This window comes from Balaenoptera physalus, assembly GCF_965194825.1.
Source record: "Balaenoptera physalus genome assembly, chromosome: 10".
Classification (NCBI taxonomy): Eukaryota; Metazoa; Chordata; class Mammalia; order Artiodactyla; family Balaenopteridae; genus Balaenoptera; species Balaenoptera physalus.
In genome coordinates this window covers 100,718,222-100,732,012 of record NC_138889.1, presented here as the reverse complement: position 1 = coordinate 100,732,012, position 13,791 = coordinate 100,718,222, and the positions used below count along the sequence as shown (strand labels likewise).

The 13,791-nt window shown below is 39.0% G+C and overlaps 1 protein-coding gene across 4 annotated transcripts in view; it reads left to right on the top strand.

Annotated features, from left to right (window-relative positions):
- Nucleotides 1-13,791, top strand: part of NUP160 (nucleoporin 160) — a 59,695-nt gene extending 45,904 nt beyond the window's left edge. For 2 of the 4 annotated variants that reach the window (XM_082478332.1, XM_082478333.1), the window contains 13 exons: nucleotides 1,104-1,199; nucleotides 1,299-1,393; nucleotides 1,491-1,587; nucleotides 1,677-1,782; nucleotides 5,335-5,495; nucleotides 6,588-6,648; nucleotides 7,437-7,547; nucleotides 7,724-7,847; nucleotides 8,838-8,939; nucleotides 9,564-9,705; nucleotides 11,203-11,328; nucleotides 12,114-12,218; nucleotides 12,685-13,791. In XM_082478332.1, the coding sequence (XP_082334458.1) occupies nucleotides 1,104-1,199; nucleotides 1,299-1,393; nucleotides 1,491-1,587; nucleotides 1,677-1,782; nucleotides 5,335-5,495; nucleotides 6,588-6,648; nucleotides 7,437-7,547; nucleotides 7,724-7,847; nucleotides 8,838-8,939; nucleotides 9,564-9,705; nucleotides 11,203-11,328; nucleotides 12,114-12,218; nucleotides 12,685-12,774 (1,416 nt within the window). In that variant the 3' untranslated portion in view covers nucleotides 12,775-13,791. Of the gene's footprint in view, nucleotides 1-1,103; nucleotides 1,200-1,298; nucleotides 1,394-1,490; nucleotides 1,588-1,676; nucleotides 1,783-5,334; nucleotides 5,496-6,587; nucleotides 6,649-7,436; nucleotides 7,548-7,723; nucleotides 7,848-8,837; nucleotides 8,940-9,563; nucleotides 9,706-11,202; nucleotides 11,329-12,113; nucleotides 12,219-12,684 lie in introns of those variants that run through there. The other 2 variants (XM_082478335.1, XR_014268246.1) reach the window with 2 other exon arrangements.

The window sequence follows — 13,791 nt, the reverse complement described above, 5'->3', positions numbered from 1 at the left end:
TGCAACAAGAGAAGCCACTGCAGTGAGACGCCCATGCACCACAACGAAGAGTAGCCCCTGCTCCGCAAGTAGAGAAAGCCCACGTGCAGCAGCGAAGACCCAACGCAGCCAAAAATAAATCAATAAATAAATTTATTTTAAAAAAAATAAAAAGGCAGACACACAAAAGAATACTATAGATCCTATTTCCATGAAATTAAAAACAAAACTAATAAAAGTCAGTGGTGGCTGGAAGGAGTCACGCGGGGGCTTTGGAGTATTGGTATATTATAATTCTTAACTTGGCTGCTGGGAACATGGGTATGTTTACTTTGTGAACATTCAACCAGCTATGTACTCAGGATTTGTGTACATTTCTAACTATGTTATACTTCATTAAGAAGTATAACCTTAAAAAAAAAAAAAAAACTGTAAGCATCCAGAAGAAAAAGATGTTTTTATACTGCTAATAAGGCCGAAAAACCAAATAATCAGTAAGTACTAATAAATAAAAATAATAATTTTTAAACTACCTTTATCTTCATCCTTAAGAAATTTATATTTTGAAAGTGTTATTATACATGTTTTTTAGAAATGTGTGTATATAGTATAAGTAAATGTCTGGGGAGTGTACTCAGACATTCTTAATAGGGTGGACAATCAAAAAAGTTTGAAGAGTACTATCCTCTGTTGTATTAGAAATGGGTTATGTCAAACATTAATGTGTTCCCTTTAGGGTTTTTATAAGGCTATGGTGCTAATTTACTAGGCTTTAAATTCATCTGTGACTTAAACAGTTAGTAGGAAAAGTTAGTAGTGAAATTATATTTGTTCATTCAACAAACATTTACTGAGAACCTATTATGTACTAAACACTGAGGGTAGACCTGTGCACAGAAAAGACCAATAAAGGGTTTTACAACAGGTGTCTTATTTAACAGTAGAATCTAAAGGGAAATCTTAAATATTAACCAAATAATCTTGTCCATCTTGTTGTCAGCACCTTTGATTTAATCTTTACCTTACCTACTTATCTTTCTAATTGATTTTAAATCGTATTCCAATTTGAAGTGCACTGTACCATGTTAATATTAATGGAAATTTCTTCCTCTATTTCCCCTTAGGTTTTGCGTCTGCTCGATGTCGTTGGTTTGCCTGAACTGGTTATTCAATTGGCTACATCAGCAATAACTGAAGCAGGTGATGACTGGAAAAGTCAGGTAAGGACTAACTGTAATCTAGTTACTGCCCTTGAGGTTTATCATGGATGTGGTGTTTTAATTTCTATTGTTCTTTTTTCCCCTATGTTTGATACTTAGGCTACTTTAAGGACATGCATTTTCAAACATCATTTGGATTTAGGTCACAATAGCCAAGCATATGAAGCCTTAACCCAAATTCCTGATTCCAGCAGGTAATCAATCTCACAGTCTTATTTAGAGGAGGCAATTTACCAGCCCTGTGTAATCCACTAGGAAAATTTACCCTCCTATCCCTTTCTTTCCTTCTAGACAGTTAGATTGTTTACGGCAGCTGGTGGTAGTTCTTTGTGAACGCTCACAGCTACAGGATCTTGTGGAGTTTCCCTATGTGAATCTGCATAATGAGGTAATTTTATTTAATCCACGGATGACTGGACACAGCTGTGGTGGTTGTCATGCTGGCTACTAACTTTGATATCTGATTGCCTCCTTTAGGTTGTGGGAATAATTGAATCACGTGCGAGAGCTGTGGACCTTATGACTCACAATTACTATGAGCTTCTGTATGCCTTTCACATCTATCGTCACAATTACCGGAAGGGTAAGCAGTCGAAGCATACAGTCTTTGTGGAGGCAACCTTATCAGTTGTATCGTGTTTTACAAAAAATATTATCTGTTTGACTTACGTAATTTTTACCTTATTTTTACCATTGGACAAGTGTTCTCTACAGGCATTTGGGGAACTTATGTTTAAGTTCAAGGTTAGCTTCACCTTTTTGTGGATTACCTGTTAGCCCTAAAGATAGGCAGTTCTCGTGAATTCCCTGGTGGTCCGCTGGTTAGGACTCCCCGCTTTCACTGCCGAGGGCGCAGTTTCAGTCCCTGGTCAGGGAACTAAGATCCCCATAAGCCACTCAGCACGGCCAAAAGAAAAAGGCACTTCTCCCATTCTAGAACATTCTTGAGGCATTTCTAGTTAGATGGCATTCTGTGTGTATCTTCCATCTAATTTTATTTTTTATTATTATTTTTTTATTTTTTTATTTTTTTTATTTTTTGGCTGCATTGGGTCTTCATTGCTGCACACGGGCTTTCTCTAGTTGCGGCAAGCAGGGGCTGCTCTTCGTTGTGGTGTGCGGGCTTCTCATTGCAGTGGCTTCTCTTGTTGCAGAGCATGGGCTCTAGGCGTGCAGGCTTCAGTAGTTGTGGCGCACGGGCTCAGTAGTTGTGGTTCGAAGGCTCTAGAGTGCAGGCTCAGTAGTTGTGGCGCACTGGCTTAGTTGCTCCGTGGCATGTGGGATCTTCCCGGACCAGGGCTCGAACCCGTGTCCCCTGCATTGGCAGGTGGATTCTTAGCCACTGGGCCACCAGGGAAGTCCATTCCATCTAATTTTAAAAGAAATGTTATTTCACTAAAGGCCCCTTGAATTCTTGTGGCTGGTTTTAATTTCCTGTACCATTTTGCTATTGGCCTTTCTTTTCTCTTATTTTTGCTGATCCTTTTGAGAGTAAGTTGTGGACATCATGTCTCAGTACATAAATACTTGCATCTCAAGGACATTTCCTCATATAACCTCAATACAATTATCAAATTGAGAACATGTAACTAATCTTGTGAATTAAATGTAAATGTGGTGCTCTTATCTGATGTGCTATTCATATTTAAATATTGCCAAACATAATGGGTTTTTTTAAAAAATTTATTTATTTTTGGCTGCGTTGGGTCCTTGTTGCTGTGTGCGGGCTTTCTTTAGTTGTGACGAGCGGGGCTACTCTTTGTTGCCGAGCACAGGCCTCTCATTGTGGTGGCTTCTCTTGCTGCAGAGCATGGACTCTAGGTGTGTGGGGCTCAGCAGTTGTGGCACATGGGCTCAGTAGTTGTGGCTCACAGGCTTCAGAGTGCAGGCTCAGTAGTTGTGGCGCATGGGCTTAGTTGCTCCACGGCATATGGGACCTTCCCGGGGCAGGGCCCGACCCCGTATCCCCTGCATTGGCAGGCGGATTCTTAACCACTGCACCACCAGGGAAGACCAATGATTTTTTTTAATAGTACATTTCTCCCATACTGTCCTCACCCCCTGATCTAGGATCACATCTTGCATTTAATTGTCCTGTTTAGTCTCCTTTAATCTGGAGCATTCTTTTAGCCTTTGCCTTTGATGACATTGATATATTTGAAGAAGAAAGGCCAGTCATTTTTGTACAATGTTTCTAAATTTGGATTTGTATGATGACAATGAAGTCGTTATCAGGTCAGCTAAAATAAAGGGATTACATATCTGTTTTAAAATCATATTTTACAAGATGACCATTGTGGTTACCCTTTGGAACCTCTAACATTTTTATACCATTTTCACTCAGAATTTTTTATTAGGTTTCTTACTCATTTTCATTGGAAAGAATGGATGGAAGTAATTCATAGGCATGTTCTTAATATTCCTAATGGTAAAATATATTTGCATATTCTTTTTCTTTTTTTTTAAATAAATAAATTTATTTATTTATTTATTTATTTATTTATTTTTGGCTGCGTTGGGTCTTCATTGCTGCGCAGGCTTTCTCTAGTTGCGGTGATCAGGGGCTACTCTTCACTGCAGCGCGTGGGCTTCTCATTGCAGTGGCTTCTCTTATTGCGGAGTACGGGCTCTAGGCTCATGGGCTTCAGTAGTTGTGGCTAATGGAATAAGTTGCTCTGTGGCATGTGGATCTTCCTGGACAGGGCTCAAACATGTGTCCCCTGCATTGGCAGGCAGATTCTCAACCACTGCGCCACCAGGGAAGTCCTGCGTATTCTTTGAATAATACAAGAAAGGAAAAATAGATGATTCAAGATCTATTACTGCTTTCACAATGACAACATCCATTACACCAACCTGATTAAGACCAGGTTAGCTAGATTAACCTTCAGGTCTTTCTGGAGCAAGGCTGTTTTTCTGACAAAATGTCTTACATATTGCAGGCACTCAAAAATATTTGTTGGGATGAAAAATAGTTTGATTTGATTCGGAAACTGAAAGGGAATTTTAAAATCTGTTTAGTTTCTGGAGTCCCATGCTGTCTCAGAACAATGTTTTTTTCAATATTTCATTCAACCTATGTAACTAAAGCATTATAAAAATAAGAGTGTATGATCTTGGGGGACTTCCCTGGTGGTCCAGTGGTTAAGACTCCACACTTCCAATGCAGTGGGTGCAGGTTCAGTCCCCGGTCGGAGAACTAAGATTCCACATGCCACATGGCGCAGCCAAAAAAAAAAAAAGCGTTTATGATTTGGACAGAGCACCCAAGTCCTGGGTGGGGAATAGGTGACAATATGGCTGAGACTAGTCCGCTGTACTGTCTGGGAATGTAGTATCTAAACATCAAAAGTAACATTTTAGATGTTTGGGGGATTTTTTTTTTGGTGGTGGTGGTGGTGGTGAAGTACATATACATGAACTTTACTATCTTAGCCATTCTTAAGTATTTAGTAGTGCTAAGTACCTTCACATTACTGCATAACCAATCTCCAGAACTCTTTTCATCTTGCAAAATGGAAACTATACTCCTTAAACAACAACTTCCCATTCCCTCCTCCCCCATCCCCTGGCAGCCACCGTTCTATTCTCTGTCTATAAATTTGGCTACCAGAATCATATAGTATTTGACTTTTGTGACAGACTTATTTCACTTAGCATAAAGTCTTTAAGGTTCATCCATGTTGTAGCAAGTGTCAGAATTTATAATATTCCACTGTATGGATATATCACATTTTTCTGGAAACTTGGATGTTTCCATCTTTTGCCTGTTGTGAATAATACTGCTAGGAACAAGGATGTACAAATAATTCTTCAAGACTCTGCTTTCATTTTTTTTCTGGGGGGGGGGGTATATACCCAAAAGTGGAATTGATGAATTACAAGGTAATTCTATTTTTAATTTTTTGAAGAACTGCCGTACTGTTTTCCATAGTGGCTATACCAGTTTACATTCCCTGCAGCACTACACAAGGGTTCCAATTTTTCCACATTCTCACCAGCACATGATTTTTTGTGGTTTTAAGTTAAATTCAATTTTGTTTTAAATTTTAATGTTTCATAAGTGTAACAAACTCTCTGTGTATCTCTAAAGAGATACATTTTTGAAATTGTAATATCTATTATTGCCTCATAGCTGGCACAGTGATGTTTGAGTACGGAATGCGTCTTGGCAGAGAGGTTCGAACTCTCCGGGGACTTGAGAAGCAAGGCAACTGTTATCTGGCTGCTATTAATTGTTTACGCCTTATTCGCCCAGAATACGCATGGATTGTTCAGCCAGTATCTGGTGCAGTGGTATGAAAACTTTCCATCCTGGAATTTGGGGATCATTTAATTTATTTGGTTTGGTCCTTTGAAAACTATTACCTCATTTTGCTTCATTTCATTTAAAATTTCCACTGGGATATTTGTGGACTTAATATATTTTTGTAGCAATTCATTTGTTGTATGTTACTACCCCTTTAGTTTCCAAGTTCAGAATTATTGTAGGAATAAGTATAACAGAGTGGTTTTGGAGTTAGACAACCTAACTTCAGGCAAATTACTTAGCCTTTTACTGTCCAGTTAGCCTCTTGCATAAAATAGGGATGATGATAATAATAATGTCTACCTTATAGGATTGTTTGGGTATTAAATGAGATAATTCATGTAGAGCGCTTAGAACAGTGACAGTGCCTGGCCTGCAGAAAGTGCTCAGTAAATGGCAGCTGCTTTTATTTCATTCATTTTTGTTAATTTAATCTATTGTTACTATTTTAGGGGAGGCGAACCATGAGTTGGTTTTTTTTTGGCATGCTGATGGGGTCATATATTCCCAGCTACTTGTATTGTATAGTTCCTGAATGTACTATGCTTTTTCCTAGGGTTATGGGTAGAGAATGTAAGTCTGAAACCAAGGAAAGTCAAGTGGTTTATATGGAGATCAAATCTGTGTCCTTGGACTCAGTAACATATTTCAGCTAAGTGAGCCAAGTTGGCAAACAACTCCATTTCTTTGTCTAGTAGTTACAGTACTTTTGTGAGAAGAGCTGTGCTAGTTGAAATAAACATAATTTACGTTGAGAGAATTTGAGCCTGAAAGCTCTGGATCATAGTTAATGGAAAAAAAAAAAAGGGTATATATTAAAAATGAAAAAAATAAAATAGAAAAAAAAATAAAAGTTCCCACACACACACAAAAATGATATGACAGTAAAATACTGATTTTTCAGGGACTCCCCAGCGATCCAGTGGTTAAGACTCCGTGCTTCCACCACAGGGGCATGAGTTCAATCCCTGGTCAGGGAATTAAGATCCCACATGCCACACCATGCAGCCAAAAAATAAAATTAATTTTTTAAAAAACCCTAATTTTTCACAGTTATATCTCTTGTTTTGTCTTTTCAGTATGATCGCCCTGGAGCATCTCCTAAGAGGAATCATGATGGAGAATGCACAGCTGCCCCAAGTGAGTCAGGGATTTCATGCTGATTCTTTGCTGAAGAGCAATTATATTGTTATATTATAGTAGTATTATTTATATTTATTTTGTGTATAGTAGTTGTAATACTATGTATAATTATATTGTAGTATATTGTATATGTATGGTAGTTATGTTATTAAAATATTGTAGAGTTCCTTCTTGGTAGTTTATTTTCAGTATTCTGCTAAAGGTTGTCTGGGAGCTCTTTGAAAACTTTGTATGCCTGTATGGGAAATGAAAATGCTTAAAAAAGTGTGTGTGTGTGTGTGTGTGTGTGTGTGTGTGTGTGTGTGTGCGCATTTGTTGTTTGTTGTGTTTAAATCAGCTTAGTACCAAACGTTTTTTTATCAGGCTCCTTTGGTATCACCGTGGAGGCATGATTTCCTTCCTTAAAGAGCCTGGGCTCTAGAGTCAGGCACAGTTGGTTTTAATTCTGCCTCTCACTTTGGGCACGCTCCTTTCTTACTGATAGAGAGAGCAGTGTTCCACAGTTGTAAGAGTTAATTGAAATTATTTGTGAAAGGCCTTGCAAGCGCCTCCTCATCTGCAGCTGTTGTCATTAGAGTCCTTTGATTTGACTCAGCTGTAGTGTGAGACCGGGATGTTGCTTTATTTTTCAAGTTAGCTTTTATTGAACCCCTTGTTTTCTCCCCACCTTCATGAAATTAAAACTGAATGTTACTTAATTTTTAGTGGAAATTGACAAGTTGAGTTAGTCTAATAGGCACTTCTTTGTACTTTGGGAATTGAAAATGTTTTTCTTTGGCTTATAGCAAATAGACAAATTGAAATCCTGGAACTAGAAGATCTGGAGAAAGAGTGTTCCTTGGCTCGCATTCGCCTCACTCTAGCCCAGCATGATCCCTCAGCAGTCGCAGTTGCAGGTAGGCATGCAGCACCCACAGCACATTTTAGGGCCGGGCAGTGGACATAGTATACTAGATGGGTATTAAAGCGTGTCATTGTTATTCTCAGGTATTCATCAAGGAAGCAGTCTTTGGGTTCAGTTCATTTCCATATGCCGTTGGGTGCACTAAATAGCTCTTTTCCGTTTCCGCAGGAAGTTCGTCAGCAGAGGAGATGGTCACTCTCTTGGTTCAGGCTGGCCTCTTTGACACTGCCATATCACTCTGCCAGACTTTTAAGCTTTCCTTAATGCCAGTCTTTGAGGGACTTGCTTTCAAGTATGTATGAAATTGTCTTTCTGTAATCTTAATTTTCTAATGCAAAAATACTCTACTGTTGCTTAGTGTGAAGCAGTAGTCACACGAGCCGGTATCCTACAAGCCTGCTTTAAAGAACAGTTTCTGTGTAATCCGCACAATGATTTTTTTTTTTTTTTTTTGAATCTTGATTTATAGCTTCTTTTGAGAAATCAGATCTGGCATTCCTGAGCCCACATGGCCACATGACAGTAGATAACCTGGGTTAAATAGTGGTGTCCATTTAGATAAGGCATATGTTCTCTTCAATCCTTTAGGACATCTAGTGGCCCCTGCAAACATTGTTAAAAAGTACTTCTTACTGAAGTTACATTATACCTAAATATTAGTCAAGTTGTTTGTGAGTTAGAAATAAACCATCAGTTTTTTGTTTTTTTTTAAATTTATTTTTGGCTGCGTTGGGTTTTCTTTGCTGCACGTGGGCTTTCTCTAGTTGCAGCCACTGGGGGCTACTCTTCGTTGCAGTGAGCGGGCTTCTCATTGCGGTAACTTCTCTTGTTGCAGAGCATGGGCTCTAGGCGCATGGGCTTCAGTAGTTGTGGCACGTGGGCTCAGTAGTTGTGGCTTCCAGGCTCTAGAGCGCAGGCTCAGTAGTTGTGGCGCACGGGCTTAGCTGCTCCACGACATGTGGGCTCTTCCCTGACCAGGGCTTGAACCCATGTCCCCTGCATTGGCAGGCAGATTCTTAACCACTGCGCCACCAGGGAAGCCCACCATCAGAATTTTTCATCATCAATTTTCTCTTGTAAGTAAATAATCTCAACACTTATTGATGGCCTTGTGGGTCATCCAGTTGTGTGGCTGTGAGGAGAGGGAAGAGCCAGTACCCCAGGGTGAATTTAGTAATAGACTAGAGCTAAAGTTGTCATCTCGTCTCCAATTTCAGTAGCAAAATAATGTGGTGCTTTTCAGCAAATTAATTTACTCTTTGTGGAACCATTTTCATTGCAGATGCATCAAATTGCAGTTTGGAGGAGAGGCAGCCCAAGCAGAAGCCTGGGCCTGGCTAGCAGCCAATCAGCTCTCATCAGTCATCACCACTAAGGAGTCTAGGTACAGCCCTAGTCTTCATCCAACCCTGCAAGGGCTTACCCTCCATGTCCTTCCCCAGTGTCTACCTGAATGTACTTCAGTGTCTTCAGAATCCTTCTCTAACAACCCTAACCCTCAGTAAACTTCCCTTTCCTGAATTGCATTTATAATTTGTATTATGCAGCTTAGCACTTTAGAATTATAGCATTTTACAGTCTTGAAGTCCTCTGACATTATTTTTCTAACCCTAAATTAACACCAGAATTACTATCAAAAATACAGATTACAAGATATCACCCTAATCTTCTAAATCAGAACTACTGCATGATTCTAATGCTTGATCAGGTTTGGAAATAGTGGTCTGAGCCAATGTCCTTGTTTTAGAAATCTGGAACAAACAAGTAAAGTGAATTGTTTAGTTGAGTTAATATGCGGTTATTGGGAAATACAAGAATCCAAGTCATCTAGTTTCTAGTACCACCCCTAAGTCACATTGGCCCTAATAATGTTAGTTGTCATTTAGCTGTATTATCAATTCTGTTGTGAGTGTCTAAAGATTTTTTCCTTGTAAATACATGTTTTGAATGGTACTATAATTATCTATTAAGAATCTGGAACTCATAAGTCCTTTCTCCTTTTATCAAGTGCTACAGATGAAGCATGGAGGCTATTATCAACTTACCTGGAAAAGTACAAAGTCCAGAATAACTTATATCACCACTGTGTAATCAACAAGCTCTTGTCTCATGGAGTGCCTCTGCCTAACTGGCTTATAAACAGTTATAAGGTAAGTGGTATCTTAACTTGTAGAGAGTAAGAACCTGGTCTTTATCGTCCTGAATACCTTCATGAGATGATTAAAAAGGAAAAGATAGAGTGACAATTTATGGAAATATACCGACTTATATACTTATAGCTTCTCAGTCTTAGCTAAAAACATTAAGAACAGTTTACTTCAGTCCTGTGAAGTACTGGGTGTTTAGATTTAAAGTTCTCCGTGTTGGTGATTAAGTTAATGCATGCTTGTGTGCTCACTGAACAATGAGTATGTATTTAGAACAATGAGTATATATGGGACACAGCATTCACTATTCATTACTCAAAAAATTCACAGGAGTGAGTGGAATTCTTTTCAAATTCTGCAACAGTGTTTCTTTCAGTTTCTGTCAAAATTGGGTCCTTGGGCCACCTGCATTATGGTGGGCTTCTTCAAAATATAGATTCCTGGGCTCCATCCCAGACTTACAGAATCAAATTACCTTGGAGTTGGGATCCAGGATCTATATTTTAACAAGGTCATGATTTGATTTGATGCATGCTAAGTTTGAGAACTACTGTACCTGAAATACATTGGGCACAATAGGAAAAGAGAATATAAAGCTTAAGATCAAGAAAGTTAACCTGTTTATTTTTAAGTTAGAAAGTAGAGGGACTTCCCTGGTGACACAGAGGTTAAGAATCTGCCTGCCAAGGCAGGGGACATGGGTTCGAGCCCCAGTCCGGGAAGATCCCACATGCCGCGGAGCAACTAAGCCCGTGCGCCACAACTACTGAGCCTGCTCACCTAGAGCCCGTGCTCCGCAACAAGAGAAGCCACCGCAATGAGAAGCCCGCGCACCAAAACGAAGAGTAGCCCCCGCTCGCCGCAACTAGAGAAAGCCCGTGCGCAGCAACAAAGACCCAATGCAGCCAAAAATAAATAATTAATTAATTAATTAATTTAAAAAAAAAAAAAAGAAAGAAAGTAGAGAAGGCAGCTAAGATGGTAAAAGTTAAGATTGTGATCAAATCAGAATATAGAAAGCGTAACTGACATAATTAGGAGAGCCCTTCCAAACTGAGGCTGTATCACTTTTCTCTCACCCTGAGTTAAATACAAATGTAATTCAAGCATTTAAAGTTGGTGATTCTTTTTAACTTCTTTCTCATTTGTCATTCATATGTTTCTGAGAATTAATGTGACTATGTTATCTCTGGTACTCAGCATTTCTGAGAAGGTTTGTTGACTTTTACTACTGTGGAAACGAAGTAGGAAAGAATTAAAATGTGTCTTAGATCACAGAAAAGGTGAGGAAGGCCACTTAACAGAAAGGGCCTCACAAGGTGCCCAGAGGTAACTGGGCTCTTGGGAATCCGACCCTCATCCCAAGATAAGTAAACCAAGGTGTTCGTTTATTTATAATGAAAAGTATAAATGCCAGGGAATTAGACACTCAACATCCTTTCGTCCACGCCCAGGTAAGATGGATGTTGGGAGATGTTCTTAATTACTAACTTTCTGCAGAAGGTTGATGCTGCTGCGTTGCTCCGTCTCTACTTAAACTATGACCTTTTAGAAGAAGCTGTGGATTTGGTTTCAGAATATGTGGATGCTGTATTGGGAAAAGGACATCAGTACTTTGGAATTGAGGTAGGCTTGTATCCACATTTCCTTTTTAAACTCTTTTTTTTTTTTTTTTTTTAAGGAATTCCTTTATTTTTATTATTTATTTATTTATTTATTTAATTTATGGCTGTGTTGGGTCTTCGTTTCTGTGCGAGGGCTTTCTCTAGTTGCGGCAAGTGGGGGGGCCACTGTTCATCGCGGTGCGCGGGCCTCTCACTATCACGGCCTCTCTTTTTGCGGAGCACAAGCTCCAGACGCGCAGGCTCAGTAGTTGTGGCTCACGGGCCTAGTTGCTCCGCAGCATGTGGGATCTTCCCAGACCAGGGCTCGAACCCATGTCCCCTGCATTGGCAGGCAGACTCTCAACCACTGCGCCACCGGGGAAGCCCCCACATTTCCTTTTAATTCTGTATTATCACACTTTCCTTTCCCAAAGTTTTTTCAGATAATTTACATCTAAATTTCAGACTGGAAATAGTGTCGTTCATTGACAATTTAGAGAAGAGTTTTGTTCAATGTGTTTATCCTTAATCAGCCTTAGCCCTACTTTAAGATAAAAGATGATATGAATTTAAAAATATATTTGATTTAACTAAGAAAAGGACCAGTTTCCCAGTTGAAAAGAGATGGGGGGTTCCAGTCATGTACTGTGTGCACACGTGTGTGTGCGCACATGTATGCATACACACACAATTTCTTGTTAAAAAAAGTAAAGCATTTCATGTTATCAAATCCTGTGGAAGTAGCTACCCAGAAGAAATGGTCCACTTTTCAGATTTTCTTCAAATAATAGATATTTTTCTTTTCAGTTTCCACTGTCTGCAACAGCTCCAATGGTGTGGCTCCCATACTCTTCCATTGATCAGCTTCTCCAGGCTCTGGGAGAGAACAGTGCCAACAGTCACAACATTGCAGTGAGTAAATCCTCTCCTGAGGCATTTTATATAAGCCCTTGCACTAGCAGTTACACCTTAAAGCTTGCTTTTCTGGTTCTCAAGGATTAAGGAGAGGGCGGAAGCCATTTATTGCCCTTCACATGCTGCCCAATCCCTTTATGAGATGATTAGTTAAATCAGATATAACCTCTCTGGTTCTGGGAAGAGAGCTAATAAAGCTTTTATTAAAAATACTGGTGTGATTTGCATATTTAGAAATTCGTTAGGAAAACAACAGGGTTGGAGTATTGTATATAGCAGTAAAGTCCAGTTATATCAGTGGAGTCACAGAGCAGACTCCTATACTGAATGGTGGTTAAATGAAGCACAATGGCTAACATCTTTATTAGGGGAGATCTGGTTGCTGAAGTCAAAGTGATTGATAACTTTAGGCTTTTTCAGTCCTTGACCTATTCTCCAATGATTCCCTTCTTTTCTCCTACAGCTGTCCCAGAAAATACTTGACAAATTGGAGGACTACCAGCAAAAAGTTGATAAGGCAACACGGGATTTATTATATCGTCGAAACTTGTGATCTGGATAGTTGCCCAGCCTTTGTAACTGCTTGGTGCCTCTTAGGGCTTAAGACTTTACCCGACAGGAAACCTGTACTCCAGGCCGGTTTTTATACCTGTAAGTGATGTGTACAACAGCCAAGTCTGCATTCTGCACAAGAAAGAAGGGCAGACGAGTCACAGGACCTGTGCTTGCTGGTGGTGCTAACACACAGTTTCTGGTTTTCAACCTTGGTCTCAGACAGCTGCTTTTGTATATGATTCACAAGCTTTTTTAGAGTTTATATTTTTTTAAACTACCGAAGACATTCTTTATCTGCAAATTAAAACCCACCTACACTTTCCAAAACAGCTGATGGTTGTTGGTTCGTTGTAGCTGACCACCAAAAGCAGTCACTGCAAATCCTTTCATTCTTCCCTATCACTTTTTGTATTTCAGTGGAATTATTTTGGTCCAGAACTGACATGTATTTTCTGTATTGCAAACAGAGGCTAATGATTTTGCATACCCTTTTCATTATTTATCGTGGAGTTTTTTTATGATCTTCAATAAAGTATTAAGTAATTTGCCTAGATTAAGCCTAACGTGATGACCAGCTGTTAAGGAAGATATCTTTTTTTTTTTTTTTAAAGGAAGATATCTTGAATCTGGTTCTGAGGCTAAAGTGGAATAAACTCTTAGCTAAGAAAAAATTGAAAATTTATCATCTGTAAAAGTAATAGATTTTCAAAGTAAATTCCATTAACCTCTATGATTTATGATAATCAAGCCAGACTTGATCATACAGGCAGTCTAATAATGTATTGGACCAAAATATAAACTTTCCTGGTCAGATTCAGAGGCATTCATGGCTACAAATTTGGGGGGGACGTGAAAAAATAAACTCTTGAATTTTATTCTGTATATTAAAATTTATCTTTTAAGGAAACCATCTGTATAGTACTTGCTTGTATGCCCTTTGATCTTTCTTGAGTTTTTCATAAGCATTTAATTTTTATGTCAATACCATATTTACATTATATATTTTAAATAACAA